General features: G+C 31.0%; 1 protein-coding gene across 6 annotated transcripts in view; it reads right to left on the bottom strand.

Annotated features, from left to right (window-relative positions):
* LOC129754424 (rap guanine nucleotide exchange factor 4) overlaps nucleotides 1-25,742 on the bottom strand; it is a 489,369-nt gene that overhangs the window by 41,886 nt on the left and 421,741 nt on the right. For all 6 annotated transcript variants that reach the window (XM_055750490.1, XM_055750486.1, XM_055750487.1 and 3 more), the window contains 2 exons: nucleotides 19,239-19,328; nucleotides 18,920-19,037 (listed from right to left, as the gene is read on the bottom strand). In XM_055750490.1, coding sequence (XP_055606465.1) covers nucleotides 18,920-19,037; nucleotides 19,239-19,328 — 208 coding nt within the window. The remainder of the gene's footprint in view (nucleotides 1-18,919; nucleotides 19,038-19,238; nucleotides 19,329-25,742) is intronic.

Here is a 25,742-nt window from a genome sequence, read left to right as displayed (position 1 = left end):
CTGATCCCAATGGTAGTGATCACTTGCCAATCAAAATTACAATCACCAATGGGGTCAACACTTCAAATTCAACAAATATGGCATATGACCTTACAAGACACATCGACTGGAAAAAGTACTCGGACGCAATTGTTTCAGCCGTCCATTCAACGAATGTGTTACATCCTTTGGAGGAATACACATTTCTCGCTCGCTTGATTTATGATAGTGCAGTGCAATCTCAAACGAAACCCATCCCAGATCCATCTGTCCGTCGAAGGCGCCCCAATCCATGGTGGGACAGTCAGTGTACTAAACTTTACGTGGACAAATCTAACGCTTTTAACACTAGAAGGACCGGCAAATTGAATATACCTATTCGGACCGTGACCAGTCAAAATGACTGGTAAAGGGGAAATTTTTTCTATCAAAATATTTTTAATTTTTTTCTTTTGAAATTATTTTGTTACTAATTCGATAACATTTTTGTTATAAAATTGAAATATTTTTTCACCATGGGTGCCCGGAATCACCTCAGTTTGGTATAGTTGACGAATGCGTGTATGTCATAAAATGAATATGTCAAATAATTATCAAAAAATTGAAACACATTATCAATCTAATAATAAAAACATGTTAGATGGCTATGGTTATTGACCATGGGTGCACGGTTTCACTTCAGTTTCGTTTCAGTAGATGTTTTCTAGCATCCATAGCTCTGAAGTTTTTCAACCCGATGCCTATAAATTATACCTCATATTGTAGGTTTTGAAACATATTATTTATATAAGTAGAGCAATTTACCATGGGTGCACGGATTCACCGCCATTCATCCAAAATCAATTTTTTTGCATGTTAAAGGTAAAGAAAACAGACTTTTAAAGATTCAAATGAAAATTTGTGTTATATACATGGTTTTCCACTATGGGTGCACGGATTCACCGCGTTTTAATCAAATATTGGACTTTTTGCAATTTTTTAAAAAGCATTATTACAAATCTTAACTAAACCAAAGTCGAAATCATGTCTTTCATGTTGAGACATAATTATTTAAATAACGATTTTTATTTTAAGCTCCGTTTTTTCATTCCTGGAAAAGAAATATTTCAATTATATCTTGAAATAATAAAATTATTTATTTATTATTAAAAAACAGGTTTTTGCCATCGTATATTTATCTGATAAGATCTGATCAACATCCAAGAAATTGGAAAACGGTTATCATGGATCGAGTGAATTTTAGGAATTATATGCATCAAGTTATGTCGTGCGATGGAAAACAGTGGAAATAAAAATAATGAATCAACATGGTCAAATGTCAAATGTCAAATTGATTTGTTTTTCCTTAAAAGTTTTTCGATTGACTAATGTTGCATTTCAAATGCCTATCATATCTAACTCAAAAATATTTTGTGTTCTGAAGCAAGTTGAAAACTATTTATTTCTATGTAATTAACAACGGCGAATTTACAGCCATTCCGTGCACCCATGTTGAAAAATCTTAGCGCCAATGTGGTCTATCAGATAGACTGGCGTGAGTCTAGTCTAGGTATGCCAGATGTACTGGGTTCGATTCCCGGTATCGGCAAGAAAACTCTAGGGTTCAAACCCCGTAAGTTGCCGACAGGTAAGATGTGTTTCCTCTTATAATAAGAATTTTCAATCAGTTGCCAGCTTTATACACGGGTGCCGGAATACTTGTAAAGGAACTTGAATTGGAAATTTGTCGAACCTAATAATCTAAGAATGCATGTGAATACATACTTGGGCAGAAACTGCCGTGAATCCGTGCACCCATGGTGGATAACCAACGTATGAAGAATAATCAAATATAAAACTAAATCATTTAAATTGTTCAGTTTCATAGACATAAGGTCTTCAATTTGAATAAATATGTACACAATTCATAATTATTTTACTCATACTAGTTCAGTATAAAACATATTTATCACCTAAAATTACTCGATTACTCGAATGGACATGTATTAAAACTTACATAACTTTTACAAATCTTGATGAAATTTCGCCAAATTTTGACAGAAAGTTCGATTATAGTTGAGCAACAAAACAGACTAAAAAAATTGGGAGTCTAGTGCTTGAAACGCCACACAGCGGTCGATCCGAGAACTTTTTCTACAAATTTCCATGACTTCGCATCGAAGATCAATAATTTCATAGCTAATGACACACTCCTGCCCACCATAAATCAACTAAGGCTCTTTGTCTTGAATGTAGATTGCAAATAAAACCAAAAGCAAGCGAAAAAAAATTATCTTGTTTGAGTTATAAGTTTGTGAATTTTACCAGTCATTTTGACTGGTCACGGTCCGAGTGTCCATGGCGAAATTTTTCTCGCTTATTAAAAGAGCTAGAAAAATAAAAAATACACAGTTTTGTAGAGATTCAAAATTCATGAAAAGTCGTATTTTTTGCGAATTTTTAGAGCGTAGTGTTCAAAAGATATTCAACAAACAAAGTGTCCAACCAGTCATTTTGACTGGTGCGGTCTTTCTAGTGTTAAAGTTTTTCGGAAACACGGAACCCTGGATAACTTCAACGCGTATTTTTCTCTTGAGCAGCAATTTAAAAGCCTGATCAAGGGGAAAAAACGAGCGCATTGGCGTAACTTTGTGGGAGGTTTGTCGCGGGAAACATCTTTAAGCACTTTGTGGAATGTGGCACGAAGCATGCGTAATCGTTCTTCTACGAACGAAAATGAAGAGCATTCGCATAAATGGATTTTTGATTTCGCACGGAAAATCTGTCCAGATTCAACACCTGTGCAAAAAATCATGCGAAGTGTGCCTCCGAACAGATGCGATCTGGATTCCAGCTTTTCAATGATGGAATTCTCACTTGCTCTCCTCTCTTGTAACAATTCAGCTCCGGGAGTTGATAGAATCAAATTCAACTTGTTGAAAAACCTTCCGGATGCCGCCAAATTTCGCTTGTTGAATTTATTCAACCAATTCTTGGAGCACAACATTGTTCCCGAAGATTGGAGACAAGTGAGAGTTATTGCTATCCAAAAGCCTGGGAAACCTGCGTCCGATTTTAATTTGTACCGTCCAATAGCGATGTTGTCTTGCATTCGGAAATTGATGGAAAAAATGATTTTGTTCCGATTGGATAAATGGGTGGAAACAAATGGTCTCCTTTCAGATACTTAATTTGGGTTTCGAAGGGGCAAGGGGACAAACGATTGCCTTGCTTTGCTGTCTTCAGCAAAGTGAGATACAAATGGCGTACGCAAAACGTGACTTCAGTGTTTCTAGACATAAAGGGAGCTTTTGATGCAGTGTCAATAGAGGTGTTGTCAGACAAGTTGCACTCCCGGGGTCTGCCTCCTCTTTTGAACAACATCTTATACAGCTTGCTTTGTGAGAAACATTTGAACTTTGCTCACGGGGATCTTACTGTTAGAAGGTCCTCTTACATGGGCCTCCCGCAGGGTTCATGTTTGAGTCCACTTTTGTATAACTTTTATGTAAGCGACATCGACAGTTGTATCTCTGAAGGCTGCACTCTAAGACAACTTGCAGATGACGGCGTGGTGTCTGTCACAGGATCTACTGAGTCTCATCTGCAAGGGCCTTTACAAGATACTTTAGACAGATTGTCTTCCTGGGCTTTGGGGCTTGGGATTGAGTTTTCTCCACAGAAAACAGAGATGGTTGTTTTCTCTAGAAAACATAGACCTGCTCAACCTCAGCTTCAACTCCTTGGTAGAACTATCACACAATCGAGGTGTTTTAAGTATCTTGGGGTTTGGTTTGATTCCAAATGTACCTGGAGAGCTCACGTTGAGTATCTGAAAGGAAAATGCCAACAAAGAATGAATTTTCTCCGATCAATCACTGGCACCTGGTGGGGAGCCCATCCAGAAGATCTTATCAAATTGTATCGAACAACTATTCTCTCAGTGATGGAATATGGTGGCTTCTGTTTTCAATCGGCTGCCAAAACACACCTCATAAAACTCAAGCGAATCCAATACCGTTGTCTTCGCATCGCTTTGGGTTGTATGCCATCAACGCATAATATGAGTCTCGAAGTTTTGGCAGGAATACTCCCTCTAAAAGATCGATTAAGTTTACTATCTCTTCGGTTCCTCATCAGGTGTGAGGTCATGAACCCATTGGTGATTGCAAATTTCGAAAGGCTACTTGAGCAAAATCTTCAAACCAGATTTATGTCTATATACCATATCTTCATGTCAATGCAGGTAAACCCTTCTTCGTATTCTCCAACTCGTGTTTGTAACCCGGACTACGACAATTCTTCTGTCCAGTTTGATTTGTCTATGCAGCAGGAAATTCATGGAATCCCGGAACAACATCGTACACTCATTGTTCCTCGGATTTTTGATGCGAAATATAGACACGTCAATGCTGATAAAATTTACTTCACTGATGGTTCCCTCATCGATGATTGTACAGGGTTTGGAGTGTTCAACCAAATTTATAGTGCCTCGTACAGTCTTCAAGCTCCATGCTCGGTGTATATCGCTGAGTTGGCGGCTATCCATTGGGCTCTTGACAGCGTAGCCTCACAACCGGTCGAACACTACTATATTGTCACGGATAGTCTCAGCTCTGTTGAAGCAATCCGTTCGATAAGACCAGGAAAGAACTCACCGTATTTCCTCGGAAAGATTCGAGATATTCTGACCACTTTATCAAGACGTTGCTTTTCCATCACCTTTGCCTGGGTCCCCTCACATTGCTCGATATTAGGCAATGAGAGGGCAGATTCCCTTGCAAAGGTGGGTGCGATGGAAGGCAACATTTACCAGCGTGAAATCGTCTTCAACGAATTCTACTTCTTGGCGCGAAGAAACTCTATTGTCAACTGGCAGCGCAGATGGGACGAGGATGAGTTGGGTCGGTGGCTCCACTCGATTATCCCAAAGGTAGGGTCAAGTGGGGTAATTATGAACACGGGGTAATTCCGAACAAGTGCCATACGCGCTGCTGTGGGGGATGAATGAACACAAAAAGTTCCAAAAGTGGTAGTTTAACATCCGATTGATAGCTTTAAGCTGTTTCCTATCTGTTTTCAAATCCTAATGATATCATTTCAGATGTTTTAAAAAACCATTACCCCGTGAAACGGAAATCGTTTTCGACAATGTTCAATGTTTTGAATATCTGATCATAAGAAATCCAGCTGGAATGTTCTTATCACCTGTTTTACATCCAGTTTATGATGCTTTGTCTGGATTTTGAAGAAATTTTGAAAAATTTTATTCGCACTGATTCACAGATGAGTGTTCATATTTACCCCATAGTTTTCGTCCTATGGGGTAATTATGAACACACATTTCCTGACATTTCTTTGGCTTTTTGATGATCAAATGTATTATTCATCAACTTAGGGGGCCATTCATTTATTACCCAAGCATTTCCAGCCCCCTTCCCCCTCCTCCCCTTGTAAGAAATTTCTCACAAAAATACCCCCCTCCCCCCATCTGTATGAACTTAACACAGGACCGTGAAGAAATCTTTGCCAGGAAACATCAACACTCGGCATTCTATATCCCAGGAACTTAGTAGACCAAATTTTATAAATATCATAATGAAATTAAATCCGCAATGTGTTAAGTCTTGAATTTTTGAGAAATTGATTTTTCTTGTTCAAAACATGAGATTCGGATTTAGAAAAAAAGCTATGCCAGTTCTTTTTGGTCTTTGAAAAAAGTTTTAAACACAATTTTATCAAACTTAATAAAACTTCAAGAGTGAATAAATTTATAAAACAGCAATTTTGAAAAAAAGCTAAATCAAGATTTAAACGAGTCTTAATTTTGTTTAAAAAAAATAGTGATAAGAGCTTGCTTTTTGTTGATAGAAAAAAAATCAGTCAAATGTTTTCTCAGGTTTAGTGAGTGGTGCATACGGATAGTTTTACCGGTAATACCAAAACCGATAACCTGTATCCCAGGAATAGTTTTCTAACACCGAATAAAGGCTTTACGTCTTTCTAAAACCAGTTTTTTTTTGTATTGATAAATAACAAGGTTATAAATTAGACTTGAAAAAATTTTCAATTTTACTAAAAATAAAATTCACCATTTTTTAACAAAAGGTTTGCTGCTCGAGTTTTCATTCATTGCCGCGTGAAATATAACATTATTATAAACTTTTAATCTCTTTGGTCAACAGTAAAATATATGATAAACCATGATAAATTTAAAAGATGAAAAAGTCCACAAAACAAAGATCAAAAGATAAATTTGCTTGTATGTTTGGACAACGTGCTACTATTGAGAGCATTAGAATTACAGCAAAGAATAATTGTTTTTGAGTTACATTTGGATAACAAAGATCAAAAATCAATTTTCTTGCAGTCTTATTTTTAAACTAAATTACTTTTTTCAATCTTTATTTGTTCGAATACATTTTAAAAAATTTAGTACAAAATGAAAATCTTTTGGTTGAAGTTTTTTTCCTTTCAGTTTGGTGATGAAAACTTCTGCAGTAATAATTTTGATTTGAGAAAACAGAGCTACTAATGTGAAATTTCGTACAGGTGATAAAAAAAATTATTTAGTGTAAATATTTTTCAAAACAGTCGGTCATATGGAATTGGCAAGCCTTGCAAAATATGACTGTTCACTGATCCAAGAAGATTGTTATGAGTGTTTTTGTGAAACAACAAAAATTAGAATTTTCTGTATATGTATAGGCTTCAATTTCATGATATCTCGCACGTACGTGAAAAGCCTAACCTACGACATTTAGGTGAAAACTTGATGTTTGCTGCGCAGGACATTTAAAACGGATGTAAAAACTATCGAGTAGCCTAACTTGCCCAAAATTTCACACGTATGGAGAGGTTATATCAAATAAAAATGATCTGCAGCGACATAAATACACGAAAGAAAAAGAAACCAACCAAAAAGTAAAAGATGCAACACAAAATTTAACTACCGAAACAAAAGATAGAAAAAATCAATACAAAAGAACACTAAAAAGCTATTTTTGCGTTGTTTTACCCCTAAATTTTGATTACATTTGTTTATTTTATAAGTTTTATACATGAATTGAATTGAGTTTTTATAAAACAACCTATTTTCTTATTACTGCTAATTATTTTCATTATTTGGTGTTGAATTGAGATTTTCTGACACCATATGAATCATATTGGACAAGTCTTGGGGTAAATATGAACAGCGTTCGGGGTAATTTTGAACAGGTTTTGGGGTAATTATGAACATAATTTTTTAAGTAAAAAATCACCATACACTGCTTACTTTGGGTAAATGTAACGTATAAAAACAGTTACTTTTCAAAAATTTTATACCAAGTTCGTAATTCGTGTTCATAATTACCCCCTAGACAGGGGGGTAAATATGAACAGACGGGGTAATTATGAACAGACGTCTCAAAGACGTGGGTTGCGACCAAGAAAAAAAAGTTGCTCTACAGAATGATGAAGAGCACGGAAACATTCAATATTGGCAGGTTTTCAGAATTTATGATAAGAAGTAAACATATGGTTGCTGTGAGTGTGCCAAATGAAGAAATTTTGTTCATAATTACCCCACCTAGCCCTAAGCCTTAAACCCTGGTTTAATAGGTTGGATCTGAGTCGGGATTTTATTCGTATATTTTCCCGTCTCATGTCCAATCATTATTCCTTAAACGCGGTACTCTATCGTTTTGATATTGCTGGCAGCAATTTGTGTAGTTGCGGCCAAGGTTACCATGACATCGAGCATATTGTTTGGTCGTGTGAGGTCCATCTTGTCGCCAGAACGAATTTAATAGACTCCCTTCGGGCCCGAGGAAAACCACCCAACGTTCCAGTGAGGGACGTGCTCGCTGTGAAAGACTTGGACTACATGTTCGAAATCTACCTTTTTCTAAAAGCTATCGATCTTCGTCTATAACTCTTTTTATTTTCATATTTCGCATTCCTATCATTCTTCTTTCTTCTGAAAAAGTGTTAAGCTAAGCAGACCATTGTAAAAAAAACTAAAAACGGATTTGGCTCCTTAAAACTTAACGGTATGAGCCGTTTCAAATAAAGATATTATAAAAAAAAAAATATTCCATTTTGATTTTTTTTATGCAAATGACAAAACAAATAAAAAAAAATTACAAAAATGACAAACACGAAAAAATAATCCAAAGTTTTCAAAAATGACAAAAATAACAAATATGACAAATATGACAAATATGACAAAAATGCCAAAAATACCAAAAATACCAAAACTGGAAAAAATGACAAAAATGACAAAAATGACAAAAATGACAAAAATGACAAAAATGACAAAAATGACAAAAATGACAAAAATGACAAAAATGACAAAAATGACAAAAATGACAAAAATGACAAAAATGACAAAAATGACAAAAATGACAAAAATGACAAAAATGACAAAAATGACAAAAATGACAAAAATGACAAAAATGACAAAAATGACAAAAATGACAAAAATGACAAAAATGACAAAAATGACAAAAATGACAAAAATGACAAAAATGACAAAAATGACAAAAATGACAAAAATGACAAAAATGACAAAAATGACAAAAATGACAAAAATGACAAAAATGACAAAAATGACAAAAATGACAAAAATGACAAAAATGACAAAAATGACAAAAATGACAAAAATGACAAAAATGACAAAAATGACAAAAATGACAAAAAAATGACAAAAATGACAAAAATGACAAAAATGACAAAAATGACAAAAATGACAAAAATGACAAAAATGACAAAAATGACAAAAATGACAAAAATGACAAAAATGACAAAAATGACAAAAATGACAAAAATGACAAAAATGACAAAAATGACAAAAATGACAAAAATGACAAAAATGACAAAATGACAAAAATGACAAAAATGACAAAAATGACAAAAATGACAAAAATGACAAAAATGACAAAAATGACAAAAATGACAAAAATGACAAAAATGACAAAAATGACAAAAATGACAAAAATGACAAAAATGACAAAAATGACAAAAATGACAAAAATGACAAAAATGACAAAAATGACAAAAATGACAAAAATGACAAAAATGACAAAAATGACAAAAATGACAAAAATGACAAAAATGTCAAAAATGACAAAAATGACAAAAATGACAAAAATGACAAAAATGACAAAAATGACAAAAATGACAAAAATGACAAAAATGACAAAAATGACAAAAATGACAAAAATGACAAAAATGACAAAAATGACAAAAATGACAAAAATGACAAAAATGACAAAAATGACAAAAATGACAAAAATGACAAAAATGACAAAAATGACAAAAATGACAAAAATGACAAAAATGACAAAAATGACCAAAATGACAAAATTGACAAAAATGACAAAAATGACAAAAATGACAAAAATGACAAAAATGACAAAAATGACAAAAATGACAAAAATGACAAAAATGACAAAAACGACAAAAATGACAAAAATGACAAAAATGACAAAAATGACAAAAATGATAAAAATGACAAAAATGACAAAAATGACAAAAATGACAAAAATGACAAAAATGACAAAAATGACAAAAATGACAAAAATGACAAAAATGACAAAAATGACAAAAATGACAAAAATGACAAAAATGACAAAAATGACAAAAATGACAAAAATGACAAAAATGACAAAAATGACAAAAATGACAAAAATGACAAAAATGACAAAAATGACAAAAATGACAAAAATGACAAAAATGACAAAAATGACAAAAATGACAAAAATGACAAAAATGACAAAAATGACAAAAATGACAAAAATGACAAAAATGACAAAAATGACAAAAATGACAAAAATGACAAAAATGACAAAAATGACAAAAATGACAAAAATGACAAAAATGACAAAAATGACAAAAATGACAAAAATGACAAAAATGACAAAAATGACAAAAATGACAAAAATGACAAAAATGACAAAAATGACAAAAATGACAAAAATGACAAAAATGACAAAAATGACAAAAATGACAAAAATGACAAAAATGACAAAAATGACAAAAATGACAAAAATGACAAAAATGACAAAAATGACAAAAATGACAAAAATGACAAAAATGACAAAAATGACAAAAATGACAAAAATGACAAAAATGACAAAAATGACAAAAATGACAAAAATGACAAAAATGACAAAAATGACAAAAATGACAAAAATGACAAAAATGACAAAAATGACAAAAATGACAAAAATGACAAAAATGACAAAAATGACAAAAATGACAAAAATGACAAAAATGACAAAAATGACAAAAATGACAAAAATGACAAAAATGACAAAAATGACAAAAATGACAAAAATGACAAAAATGACAAAAATGACAAAAATGACAAAAATGACAAAAATGACAAAAATGACAAAAATGACAAAAATGACAAAAATGACAAAAATGACAAAAATGACAAAAATGACAAAATTGACAAAAATGACAAAAATGACAAAAATGACAAAAATGACAAAAATGACAAAAATGACAAAAATGACAAAAATGACAAAAATGACAAAAATGACAAAAATGACAAAAATGACAAAAATGACAAAAATGACAAAAATGACAAAAATGACAAAAATGACAAAAATGACAAAAATGACAAAAATGACAAAAATGACAAAAATGACAAAAATGACAAAAATGACAAAAATGACAAAAATGACAAAAATGACAAAAATGACAAAAATGACAAAAATGACAAAAATGACAAAAATGACAAAAATGACAAAAATGACAAAAATGACAAAAATGACAAAAATGACAAAAATGACAAAAATGACAAAAATGACAAAAATGACAAAAATGACAAAAATGACAAAAATGACAAAAATGACAAAAATGACAAAAATGACAAAAATGACAAAAATGACAAAAATGACAAAAATGACAAAAATGACAAAAATGACAAAAATGACAAAAATGACAAAAATGACAAAAATGACAAAAATGACAAAAATGACAAAAATGACAAAAATGACAAAAATGACAAAAATGACAAAAATGACAAAAATGACAAAAATGACAAAAATGACAAAAATGACAAAAATGACAAAAATGACAAAATTTACAAAAATTACAAAAATGACAAAAATGACAAAAATAACAACAATGACAAAAAAAAAAATGACAAAAAAAAACAAAAAATTACAAAAATGACAAAAATGACAGAAATGACAAAAATGACAAAAATGACAAAAATGACAAAAATGACAAAAATGACAAAAATGACAAAAATGACAAAAATGACAAAAATGACAAAAATGACAAAAATGACAAAAATGACAAAAATGACAAAAATGACAAAAATGACAAAAATGACAAAAATGACAAAAATGACAAAAATGACAAAAATGACAAAAATGACAAAAATGACAAAAATGACAAAAATGACAAAAATGACAAAAATGACAAAAATGACAAAAATGACAAAAATGACGAAAATGACAAAAATGACAAAAATGACAAAAATGACAAAAATGACAAAAATGACAAAAATGACAAAAATGACAAAAATGACAAAAATGACAAAAATGACAAAAATGACAAAAATGACAAAAATGACAAAAATGACAAAAATGACAAAAATGACAAAAATGACAAAAATGACAAAAATGACAAAAATGACAAAAATGACAAAAATGACAAAAATGACAAAAATGACAAAAATGACAAAAATGACAAAAATGACAAAAATGACAAAAATGACAAAAATGACAAAAATGACAAAAATGACAAAAATGACAAAAATGACAAAAATGACAAAAATGACAAAAATGACAAAAATGACAAAAATGACAAAAATGACAAAAATGACAAAAATGACAAAAATGACAAAAATGACAAAAATGACAAAAATGACAAAAATGACAAAAATGACAAAAATGACAAAAATGACAAAAATGACAAAAATGACAAAAATGACAAAAATGACAAAAATGACAAAAATGACAAAAATGACAAAAATGACAAAAAATGACAAAAATGACAAAAATGACAAAAATGACAAAAATGACAAAAATGACAAAAATGACAAAAATGACAAAAATGACAAAAATGACAAAAATGACAAAAATGACAAAAATGACAAAAATGACAAAAATGACAAAAATGACAAAAATGACAAAAATGACAAAAATGACAAAAATGACAAAAATGACAAAAATGACAAAAATGACAAAAATGACAAAAATGACAAAAATGACAAAAATGACAAAAATGACAAAAATGACAAAAATGACAAAAATGACAAAAATGACAAAAATGACAAAAATAACAACAATGACAAAAATGACAAAAATGACAAAAATGACAAAAATGACAAAAATGACAAAAATTACAAAAATTACAAAAATTACAAAAATTACAAAAATGACAAAAATGACAAAAATGACAAAAATGACAAAAATGACAAAAATGACAAAAATGACAAAATGACAAAAATGACAAAAATGACAAAAATGACAAAAATGACAAAAATGACAAAAATGACAAAAATGACAAAAATGACAAAAATGACAAAAATGACAAAAATGACAAAAATGACAAAAATGACAAAAATGACAAAAATGACAAAAATGACAAAAATGACAAAAATGACAAAAATGACAAAAATGACAAAAATGACAAAAATGACAAAAATGACAAAAATGACAAAAATGACAAAAATGACAAAAATGACAAAAATGACAAAAATGACAAAAATGACAAAAATGACAAAAATGACAAAAATGACAAAAATGACAAAAATGACAAAAATGACAAAAATGACAAAAATGACAAAAATGACAAAAATGACAAAAATGACAAAATGACAAAAATGACAAAAATGACAAAAATGACAAAAATGACAAAAATGACAAAAATGACAAAAAAGACAAAAATGACAAAAATGACAAAAATGACAAAAATGACAAAAATGACAAAAATGACAAAAATGACAAAAATGACAAAAATGACAAAATGACAAAAATGACAAAAATGACAAAAATGACAAAAATGACAAAAATGACAAAAATGACAAAAATGACAAAAATGACAAAAATGACAAAAATGACAAAAATGACAAAAATGACAAAAATGACAAAAATGACAAAAATGACAAAAATGACAAAAATGACAAAAATGACAAAAATGACAAAAATGACAAAAATGACAAAAATGACAAAAATGACAAAAATGACAAAAATGACAAAAACGAAAAAAATGACAAAAATGACAAAAATGACAAAAATGACAAAAATGACAAAAATGACAAAAATGACAAAAATGACAAAAATGACAAAAATGACAAAAATGACAAAAATGACAAAAATGACAAAAATGACAAAAATGACAAAAATGACAAAAATGACAAAAATGACAAAAATGACAAAAATGACAAAAATGACAAAAATGACAAAAATGACAAAAATGACAAAAATGACAAAAATGACAAAAATTACAAAAATTACAAAAATGACAAAAATGACAAAAATGACAAAAATGACAAAAATGACAAAAATGACAAAAATGACAAAAATGACAAAAATGACAAAAATGACAAAAATGACAAAAATGACAAAAATGACAAAAATGACAAAAATGACAAAAATGACAAAAATGACAAAAATGACAAAAATGACAAAAATGACAAAAATGACAAAAATGACAAAAATGACAAAAATGACAAAAATGACAAAAATGACAAAAATGACAAAAATGACAAAAATGACAAAAATGACAAAAATGACAAAAATGACAAAAATGACAAAAATGACAAAAATGACAAAAATGACAAAAATGACAAAAATGACAAAAATGACAAAAATGACAAAAATGACAAAAATGACAAAAATGACAAAAATGACAAAAATGACAAAAATGACAAAAATGACAAAAATGACAAAAATGACAAAAATGACAAAAATGACAAAAATGACAAAAATGACAAAAATGACAAAAATGACAAAAATGACAAAAATGACAAAAATGACAAAAATGACAAAAATGACAAAAATGACAAAAATGACAAAAATGACAAAAATGACAAAAATGACAAAAATGACAAAAAAAGACAAAAATGACAAAAATGACAAAAATGACAAAAATGACAAAAATGACAAAAATGACAAAAATGACAAAAATGACAAAAATGACAAAAATGACAAAAATGAAAAAAATGACAAAAATGACAAAAATGACAAAAATGACAAAAATGACAAAAATGACAAAAATGACAAAAATGACAAAAATGACAAAAATGACAAAAATGACAAAAATGACAAAAATGACAAAAATGACAAAAATGACAAAAATGACAAAAATGACAAAAATGACAAAAATGACAAAAATGACAAAAATGACAAAAATGACAAAAATGACAAAAATGACAAAAATGACAAAAATAACAACAATGACAAAAATGACAAAAATGACAATAATTGCAATAATAACAAAAATGACAAAAAGACAATACTGACAATACTGACAAAAATAACAAAAATCACAAAATTGAGAAAAATGACAAAAATGACAAAATTGAAAAAAATTACAAAAATGACGAAAATGACCAAAATGAGAAAAATGACAAAAATGACAAAATAGGGAAAAATGACAAAAATGACAAAAAAAAAATTGAGAAAAATGACAAAAAAGACAAAAATGATAAAAATGACAAAAATGACAAAAATGACAAAAATGACAAAAAAGACAAAAATGACAAAAATGACAAAAATGACAAAAATGACAAAAATGACAAAAATGACAAAAATGACAAAAATGACAAAAATGACAAAAATGACAAAAATGACAAAAATGACAAAAATGACAAAAATGACAAAAATGACAAAAATGACAAAAATGACAAATGACAAAAATGACAAAAATGACAAAAATGACAAAAATGACAAAAAATGTCAAAAATGACAAAAATGACAAAAATGACAAAAATGACAAAAATGACAAAAATGACAAAAATGACAAAAATGACAAAAATGACAAAAATGACAAAAATGACAAAAATGACAAAAATGACAAAAAAAACAAAATTGACAAAAATGACAAAAATGACAAAAATGACAAAAATGACAAAAATGAAAAAAAATTACAAAAATTACAAAAATGACAAAAATGACAAAAATGACAAAAATGACAAAAATGACAAAAATGACAAAAATGACAAAAATGACAAAAATGACAAAAAAAACAAAATTGACAAAAATGACAAAAATGACAAAAATGACAAAAATGAAAAAAATTACAAAAATGACAAAAATGACAAAAATGACAAAAATGACAAAAATGACAAAAATGACAAAAATGACAAAAATGACAAAAATGACAAAAATGACAAAAATGACAAAAATGACAAAATTGACAAAAATGACATTAATGAAAAATTGACCAAAATGACAAAATTCTGTCAATTTTCGTTAGTTTAGCAATCTTTAGTTTTTTACATTATCTTTGACATTTATGTTTTTTTTTAAATTTTTTTTCTTTTTTGTCATTGCCGTCAGTTATGTCATTTTTGCCATTTTTGTGATTTTTGTCATATTTGTCATTTTTGTCATTTTTGTCATTTTTGTCATTTTTGTCATTTTTGTCATTTTTGTCATTTTTGTCATTTTTGTGATTTTTGTGATTTTTGTGATTTTTGTGATTTTTGTGATTTCTGTGATTTTTGTGATTTTTGTGATTTTTGTGATTTTTGTGATTTTTGTTATTTTTGTCATTTTTGTCAGTTTTATCATTTTTTGTGAAAATGACAAATGAGACATAAATTTGTCTTTTTGTCATTTTTGTCATTTTTGTCATTTTTGTCATTTTTGTCATTTTTGTCATTTTTGTCATTTTTGTCATTTTTGTCATTTTTGTCATTTTTGTCATTTTTGTCATTTTTGTCATTTTTGTCATTTTTGTCATTTTTGTCATTTTTGTCATTTTTGTCATTTTTGTCATTTTTGTCATTTTTGTCATTTTTGTCATTTTTGTCATTTTTGTCATTTTTGTCATTTTTGTCATTTTTGTCATTTTTGTCATTTTTGTCATTTTTGTCATTTTTGTCATTTTTGTCATTTTTGTCATTTTTGTAATTTTTTTCATTTTTGTCATTTTTGTCATTTTTGTCATTTTTGTCATTTTTGTCAATTTTGTTTTTTTTTGTCATTTTTGTCATTTTTGTCATTTTTGTCATTTTTGTCATTTTTGTCATTTTTGTCATTTTTGTCATTTTTGTCATTTTTGTCATTTTTGTCATTTTTGTCATTTTTGACATTTTTTGTCATTTTTGTCATTTTTGTCATTTTTGTCATTTTTGTCATTTTTGTCATTTTTGTCATTTTTGTCATTTTTGTCATTTTTGTCATTTTTGTCATTTTTGTCATTTTTGTCATTTTTGTCATTTTTGTCATTTTTGTCATTTTTGTCATTTTTGTCATTTTTGTCATTTTTGTCATTTTTGTCATTTTTGTCATTTTTGTCATTTTTGTCATTTTTGTCATTTTTGTCATTTTTGTCATTTTTGTCATTTTTGTCATTTTTGTCACTTTTGTCATTTTTGTCATTTTTGTCATTTTTGTCATTTTTGTCATTTTTGTCATTTTTGTCATTTTTGTCATTTTTGTCATTTTTGTCATTTTTGTCATTTTTGTAATTTTTGTCATTTTTGTCATTTTTGTCATTTTTGTCATTTTTGTCATTTTTGTCATTTTTGTCATTTTTGTCATTTTTGTCATTTTTGTCATTTTTGTCATTTTTGTCATTTTTGTCATTTTTGTCATTTTTGTCATTTTTGTCATTTTTGTCATTTTTGTCATTTTTGTCATTTTTGTCATTTTTGTCATTTTTGTCATTTTTGTCATTTTTGTCATTTTTGTCATTTTTGTCATTTTAGTCATTTTTGTCATTTTTGTCATTTTTGTCATTTTTATCATTTTTGTCTTTTTTGTCATTTTTCTCAATTTTTTTTTTTGTCATTTTTGTCATTTTTCCCAATTTTGTCATTTTTGTCATTTTTCTCATTTTGGTCATTTTCGTCATTTTTGTAATTTTTTTCAATTTTGTCATTTTTGTCATTTTTCTCAATTTTGTGATTTTTGTTATTTTTGTCAGTATTGTCAGTATTGTCTTTTTGTCATTTTTGTCATTTTTGTCATTTTTGTCATTTTTTTTCAATTTTGTCATTTTTGTCATTTTTGTCATTTTTGTCATTTTTGTCATTTTTGTCATTTTTGTTATTTTTGTCATTTTTGTCATTTTTGTCATTTTTGTCATTTTTGTCATTTTTGTCATTTTTGTCATTTTTGTTATTTTAGTCATTTTTGTCATTTTTGTCATTTTTGTCATTTTTGTCATTTTTGTCATTTTTGTCATTTTTGTCATTTTTGTCATTTTTGTCATTTTTGTCATTTTTGTCATTTTTGTCATTTTTGTCATTTTTGTCATTTTTGTCATTTTCGTCATTTTGTCATTTTTGTTATTTTCCTCTCTATTGCCATTTTTGGCATATATGTCATTTTTTTTTCATTTTTTTTATTATTGTCATTATTGTCATTTTTGTTATTATTGTCATTTTGATCATTTTTGTCATTTTTGCCATTTTTGTCATATTTGTCAGTTTTGTCATATTTTTCATGTTTGTCATATTTTTCACTTTTGTGATTTCATTCATTTTTGTCATTTTTGTTTTTTTTGTCATTTTTGTCATTTTTGCTTTTTTTTATTTTTGTCATTTTTTTCATTTTTGTGATTTTTGTCATTTTCGGTTTCCTATGTCATTTTAGTCATTGTTGTCATTTTCGTCATTTTTGTCATGTTTTTTTTTTGTCATTTATGTTATTTTGGTAAAATTTTCGTTTATTTTTGGTCATTTTTTTTATGTTGATTTTTTTTTTATTTTTTTTCATGTCATTTTCGTTATTTAAGTTTTTTTTTATTCGGTTTTTTTCTGTTGTTTGTTTTTTTTTTGCTTTTGTCCATTGGTTTCATTTTTGTTATTTTGGCCACATTTGTCTTTTTGGTCAATTGTGTCGTCTTTGTAATTTTTGGATACATCAATCGTTTTTGTCATTTCTATTTATTTATTTTAGTTTTTTATTATTTTTGTTACTGTTTTTTTTCATGTCACTTTTAATGTTTCGTTTGTTATTTTAGATTTTTTTTAAATATTTACGCTTTTATTTGTTTGTCATTTGTTATCTTTTCATATATTCAAATTTTTTTGACTATTACGTGTCACCGAATCTGCAACCTTTAAAATAAATCAACCTGTAATTAACAAAACCTGTAATTTTAACTTGCTTTCCTTGAAAGTTAACGAAGATTCATTTACTATTACAGCAAATGTCCTGTAAAAAGTTGACACATACATACACACACATACAGACATTTTCCGATCGCGACGAACTGAGTCGAATAGTATATGACACATGGCCCTCCGGGCCTCGGATCGAAAGTTGGTTTATCAAGCGACATGTATGTATACCCTATTTGTAAGAAGTAAAGTAAGAAGTAAGTAAAAAATAAAGAAAAGGGTTCAATGTCACCCTTTATCACGGTATTGACATAAAATATCGAAGTAACAAGTAAACGGACAATTATCAAATCAAAATTGAAATTATTTTCAAGAAAAATTTTTTCCCCGATTTTGTCAGGTACCCTGTTTTGTCAGCCCTAAATTCAAGATGGGGCTGACAAAATCGGAACAATACTGTATGTCGTTTTGTTGGTTTTTGTCATTGTTTGTCATTTGGTCTTAATTTTTGAAGTCATTTTCCATCCAAAACAAATCGACTTTCCCGATTTCATGTACCCTTGTGAGCTTAAATTGTGTGAGGTCATAGTTATGGGTCAATAAACAAAATGTATTAAATTTGATTACGCATTTTTTCCGTACATGCATTGCCACCCTAATACACAAGGTCCTACTTTCGCTTAACTGACATTCGACAAAGCTGTTAGGGCTACTTACTATCATCATCCGGTCGTATAACAGTCTTTGTAGAGTGAGTGTTTCCACTGAATAGGCAAATCGGTTGTCCGTTTGGTGGCAATTTCCACTTCTGGCTAGCAGTCATCTGCCGATCGTCCTGTCAATGATGAAATCAACCGGAACCAGGGGCCAAGAATAGAAATAGAATTTCATGCAAGAAGGAGAAAAAATCGGACAAGTCAGACAAAAATATCCTCCCATTCCGGGACCAAACCAGAACGAACAGAGATCTTTCGTGTTGGGTTCTTTCAGGTTGGTTTCCAGGAAGTGTAAAAATAACACTGGAAGATGCTCCTACCTGATAGCGAGATAATTGCGTCAGCACGTTGTGTATGATGCTGGCTTCTTCCTGTAGCAGAGGTTCCGCTTCGACGTACGTTGCAGTGTCCTGGAAGAAAATGGGAGTCAAGACATGAGACGGTTGTTTGCTAACTATAATTTTAGATCTGGAAGTTGTTGTGTGTTTGCGATGTGTTATTGATTCGGAGTGGATGTTCTTATTTCATCATATGAGTTGTTTTGTTTTGACTGGATTGATTAGAAGACCTAATGATTTGTTCAAACTTAGACAGTCGATGTAGCTAGATCTTTATCTAAAATTGAAATGTATGTACCTATTACCTATGTCAAATTTATGTTGTAGTAAAAATCAAAGAAGATGTCACCGATTTTATTTAGAAAATGAGGAACTAGGTCTCTGTAATTTTTAAAAGCAGAAAAACATTCAAAATGTTGAAGACAATAACATAGCTCTGAATCACGTAAAAATATTCTTACGTATCAGCACAAGCCACCCTACCTCGCTTTGCGGGCGATTCGAGAGCACAACCGGCAGAGCCATGGATTTAGTTCGATTTAAGTTCGCCCGAGAGGTTATTGGTTGCGTGAGGCTTACTACAAATCGTTTGAAAATCTGGTCGAATTTCAATATCTTTTAGTAAAATTGAAAATCGTTGCTAAAAATGTTTCAAAAACCTCATAAAGTATATCAATCGATTGTCGAGATTTTAATTTATCAATGGGTATACAAAAAGTTTTGATGCAAATTTTTAAGAAATCACAATAATAAAATCAAAAATGTGCGCATCCTTACAGTCGGGTACAAGAATTATGTAGTTTTGGTTGTTTTCATTCTCATATTACGAATACCAGGAATATTTGAGATACCATGTGTATTCAGTGAAAGTAATGTTCAAGCTACCACAATAAAACTCAAATTTTAATTTAAAATATCGGTTCAACTTTGAATAATACAACGCTCCAAAGCTAAAATTTAAAAATAGAAGTTTTTTTTTTCAGGAAACCCAGGCTAGTGGTTGAAACTTCTATGTGATCCTAGATTTTTATAAATGATTAGAAAGAATTATTTTTCACAATTTCAAAAATTATAAAATAATTTTAAATACGCCAAAGCCATTAGACGATATGGAAATTCTGAGATGACATTTTTTTTCGGGTTTTTTTTCGTTCGGAGCAGAACCCAGACGTCCGGATTAGTTGCATCAAGTTAGGGCAACTTACTATCATCATCCGGTCGTATAACAGTTTTTGTAGTGTGAGTGTTTCCACTGAATAGGCAAATCGGTTGCCGGAAAGCGATTTGAATAGAATGCCTGCTTTATGTTTCCTATTTAATATTCGAATTGAATTCCTATTTTGTATAATAAAAGCATGCTTCATTAAAGATTGGAACAAACTTTTTCTCCTATTGTGGCGCACCTGGTGGACGAATTTGGAAGTTCCTGGCACCCACGTGTTGGTAATTTTTTTCAGCTTCACGTAAGCCGAAGAAAGTAATAAAATCTGCCCAGTTTTTTGGAAAATCTATTGTGGTCTGCATCTAGGCTAGCTAAACAGCTGAAATTGCCCAGAAATACCGTATGGCGCGTTATCAAACGGTATAAGGAAACATTGACGACGATTCGGAAGCCTCAAGCCAATCCATGGAGTGGAACTGTCGACCGGAAACTGCGCAGTTAGATTTTGAAGACGATTAAGAGGAATTCCAATCTGTCGGAGCATGGTATGGCCAGAAAATCCGGTGCTGTCCATAGTGCCGTGAGGAGAGTTCAACTCCGGGAAGGTATCAAATCGTATCGAGCTAGAAAACAGCCAAATCGGACCATAAAACTAAATCCTAAAATCCAAAATCCAAAATGCTCGGAAGCTATACGAACAGGTGCTGACCAAGTTCGACGGGTGTCTTCTGATGGCCGATGAAACCTATGTCAAGGCTGACTTCGGGCAAATCCCAGGTCAAAAATTTTACTTGGCAACGGCTCGGGGAAATGTTCCAGCAAATTTAAATTTACTTTTGCTCACAAATTTTCACGAAAATTTATGATTTGGCAGGGCAGCTAAGGCTAAAAAATGCCGATCATTCGATCCCACGACCGTCCAGTGATGTATTGGCCAGATTTACCTAGCTGTCATTACAGCAAAAACATTCAAGAATGATATGCAGAGAAAGGGGTCCAGTTTGTTCCGGAAAACCTTCCCAACTGCCCCCAGTTCCGCCTGATTGAGAAACGCTGGGCAATTATGAAGAGAAAACTCAAGGCAAAGGTTCTCAAAAACATCAATCAGATGAAGCTAGCTAAAACGATGAACGCCGCCTAATGTTATAGGAAAACTCAAGAATGCTTTCGAAACCGAGAAAAATAAGTTTATCCGTATCTTTTCTTTAAAGTATGAAAAAAATGCTTACATTATTTTGTTCCAATTCTAAATGAAGCAAGTTTTATTCAATTCTAGGCAACGGCGAAAAAACATGGTAAATTTTTTTGTGAAGGTGCACTAAATTATCCTACCAGTTAGTTAAATACACTAAAGTTAAAGTTGAGTTGAATGCATTATACACAGAATTTTTTTTGACTATTACGTGTCACTGAAACTGCAACCTTGAAAATAAATCAACTTGTAACTAACAATACCTGTAATTTTAAATTGTTTTCCTTAAAAGTTAACGAAGATTCAATTATTATTAAAGCAAATGTCCTGTAAAAAAGTTGTACACTAAAAATTAAATGTCCCGTTGTTTGTTTTTCGACCTGTAAAATTACGGCAAATGTCTTGCTCCATTTTGTTACAGGAATATGTGTAATTTTACAGGAAATAATTTTTGCTGTGTACGTAACAATCAGTCCCTGCACTTTTTGTCCGAGATGCGTACAAAAAAGTTACTGTTGAGTTTATTATTTTTACCGTACTAAGAACTAAAGCATTTCGTCAAACTCAAGATTAAGTTGTATTGGTTCAAAACAGCACTTTAGGTGCAGCCCTGATCTCTGAGTTCGCAGTTCGAACGGTTCAAAACGGTTTGAACTATCGCGAGAACCAAATTTGAGTCCATACACAGCAAAAAAATTTTAAAAGTATACCGAATCTAAAACACGAGCAATCTATTTTTTTACAAGTGTAATTAAAAAAGGATAGATATAATTTTCAACTCCTTCAGATGTAATTGTAGGCCAATCAAGAGTTTCCAGCAATTATCATCCAGCGATTATTATCAGCAACCTTTTTTTGTTAAGTGTAATTTTGTAAATATGTACCACATTAAAATTAGATCCCATATTTTTTTCCTTTCAAATAGAATAGCAACGCCGTAAACCTGATTTTTTTCAAATAATTTTTTATAATATTAAAAGGCTTGAAATGTACATGCCTGTGTATTTTTACACAACAGCTTCCTTCGTGGTTTTCGTGCATCGATTTCGATCTAAAATTACACGAATTTTTCTTGCTGTGTAGAATCAAACTATGTGTTCAACTCCGCTCACTCCGCTCAAACTTAATTACGATTACGAAAATGGAGCGTGTAGTCCATAGAAGGTAACTTGAACTATAATTTTGTTGCAAGATGAACTTTGCTGTTGTTGAAAATATGAGAGAGACTCAGGCCCTTATTCTGCGCCGCGCGTGACGTGATGATAGTCGAGTGACCCAAGTCACTCTATTCCAGTAGTCGGTTTAGGTGCGGAACGTCACTTCGGATGAACTTTGTGAGTTCTTAACCTATTCTCGTAGTCACCGTGGGTGAGAATCGTCGCATTCAAGTGACGATTTTAGGTGAGAATTGTCGGTACCTTTTGAGGTGGTGACGAGATAGGAATTTAATCGAAAATTTATGTAAATCAGAATGTTGAGCTCTAAATAGTTAATTATACTGATGAATGTTAGTTTTGGAAACAAAATGTAACAAGACTAGATGCTTAACAGATTAAAATTTTAAAAATAAAACTTCTTATTTTATTAGAAATTGGGAATTGAAATAAACATGATTTCGAATATATTTTAATATTATTTTTACATTGAAAATACCCACAGATATTAATTTTTAAAATTTAATTTTCTCTGAAAACCGGACTCTTCTTTCCTCCAGGACCAAAGGGATTGCCGCATCTTATCAACTTTAGCATATCCGTATAATTAACGGGAATCGTCCATCAAAATCCAAAAAACTTTTGTCCTTTTGGCTAGCACAAAAGTCTCAGACCTGGAAACCACAATCCACGGTTCGATGCACAAACCTGTTTTTCTTTTGCAGCAGCTTTTTCAAACCGCACGTAGACAATTTGACGATGGGCTTAGGCGATCAAGATTTTCCTATTCAGGAACTGGAATTTGGTTGATAGGTTCCTTCCAGCAGCGTTATTCTAAAATTATATTTTGATTTACATTTTTTGTTCTTCCTCTGCCGCTTCCGCATATTACTCACCCAAAAAAAGCTGCTAGAGTTGGTAAAAATGTTCTGAACTTAAATCCTCCTGCCAACCGGTGGTAAATAGCCGATGATTTCTGCATTCGTTTTTTTTCATACAATTCGGTATTAGCGGTGCTTTGTTCCATCCAATTTGGAGCTTGTTATGCTCAGTTGTGATCGCCGAAATTTTATCCTAGGACGTAAAAATTGACCCTTTTTTTCCTTGAGTAGCTTGCTGGCACTATAAAACCCGATTGCCGACTTTCTTTGACCAAAATTCGAACTAAGAATTTTGAAATAAATTTTTAAAAATCCGAAGTCTGACGAAATCAAAACAGCACTGAACAATTTCGACCATTTTGACAGATGTGTTCATTCGGTCACTCACCTAGAATGAACACATCTGTCACCTTACCCGCTTCGACTCCGGGAATAAGGTGACAAATCTCACGGTGACTCGAAGTGAGGTGACTTTCATCACGTCACGCGCGGCGCAGAATAAGGGCCTCAGTGTTTCCTGAATGAAATGAAAACACCGAGTACGTCTCGAGACCAACCGTTTTCTAATGTGGACTAGCCTTAAGTGCTAAATGGTTTATAACTACAGTGTTCATGAGTTAAGAAATTGTAAGCGTGTGTGGAAGAAAAAAGCGACAAATGTCATTCCTGTTTTGGCACCACGTGGTGCAAGGTTTTGGGCGCTTTGGAAAGCGCGCTTTACGCGGCAAAACCTAGTGTCGTTAAAATCGATGAAAAGAATAAATCTATCTATATATATAAAAATGAATTTCTGTCTGTCTGTCTGTCTGTCTGTCTGTCTGTCTGTCTGTTCCCTATAGACTCGGAAACTACTGAACCGATTTGCGTGAAACTTGGCAGGTAGGAGTATTGGAGGCAGGGGAAGGTTCCTATTATGGTTTGAGACCCCTCCCTCTCTCATGAAGGGAGGGAGGGGCCTCCCAAACAAAAGACAATTTTTTGCATAAGTCGAGAACCCATCAAGCAAAAGGTATCAAATTTGGCATGGGGTGATATTTGGGAACCAGGAATATTTCTATGAATATTTGGTACCCCTCCCTCTTCTCAATGGGATGACAGGAAGGGGGGAGGGGGGCTACTTTACAATTTTTCATATAACTCGAAAACTAATCAAGCTAATGGAACAAAATTTGGCATAGGAGGGTAGTGGAATACGAAAAATGATTCTATGATTATTTCAAACCCCTCCCTCCTTCCATTAGAGATACAGGAAGAAGGGGGGGGGGCCTTTAACCACTTTTTTATTGCATAGCTTGAAAACTATTCGAGCAAATGAAACCAAATTTGGCTAGAAAGGGTATATGGGTACGATAAACAGTTCTATGAATATTTGGTACCCCTCCCTCCTTCCAGTGAGGATATAGAAAGGGGGGGAGGGTGCTCCTTTACAATTTTTAGCATAACTGGATAAATAATCAAGCAAATGGCACCCAATTTGACGTGGGAAGGTATATGATTACGATAAATGTTTCTATGATATTTTGAGAACCTTTCGTCCTTCAAGTCGGAAAATCTTAAGGGGGGAGGGTCCTCCCATATAATTTTTACATCCCTCGAGAACTTACTAAGCATATGGAATGAAATTTGGGTTGAGAGGGTATTTGAGCACAGGGAAGGTTTATGTGAATATTTGGTACTACTGCCTCCTTCCAGTGGGGTGATATGAGGGAGAGGGGGAGGGGGGGGGGGGGGCTCCTTTACAATTATTCGCATTACTCGAGAACTTTACAATTATTCGCATTACTCGAGAACTAATCAAGCAAATGAAAACAACTTTGGCATGAATACGTAAAATGGTTATTAGCTTATTTGAGACTTCTTTCTCCTTCAATTGAGAATGCAGTTAGGAAAGACGGAAGCTCATATATGTATGTATGATTGTTTTGCATAAACCAAAAACTTATCTAACAAATGGAACAATCATTCAATTTAGCAACTAGGGAAGAATTTGGCGTAGGAGTGTATTTGAATACACGGAATGTTCAATCTTGATCCTGTTCTTCCAGGTAGGGGATAGGTAGGAAGAGCGGCTCCGATACAAATTTTATAGCATAACTT

This window comes from Uranotaenia lowii, chromosome 3 (assembly GCF_029784155.1).
Source record: "Uranotaenia lowii strain MFRU-FL chromosome 3, ASM2978415v1, whole genome shotgun sequence".
In the NCBI taxonomy this organism is placed as follows: Eukaryota; Metazoa; Arthropoda; class Insecta; order Diptera; family Culicidae; genus Uranotaenia; species Uranotaenia lowii.
Note: the sequence above shows the minus strand (reverse complement) of the source record. Positions and strands in the feature narration are given on the sequence as shown.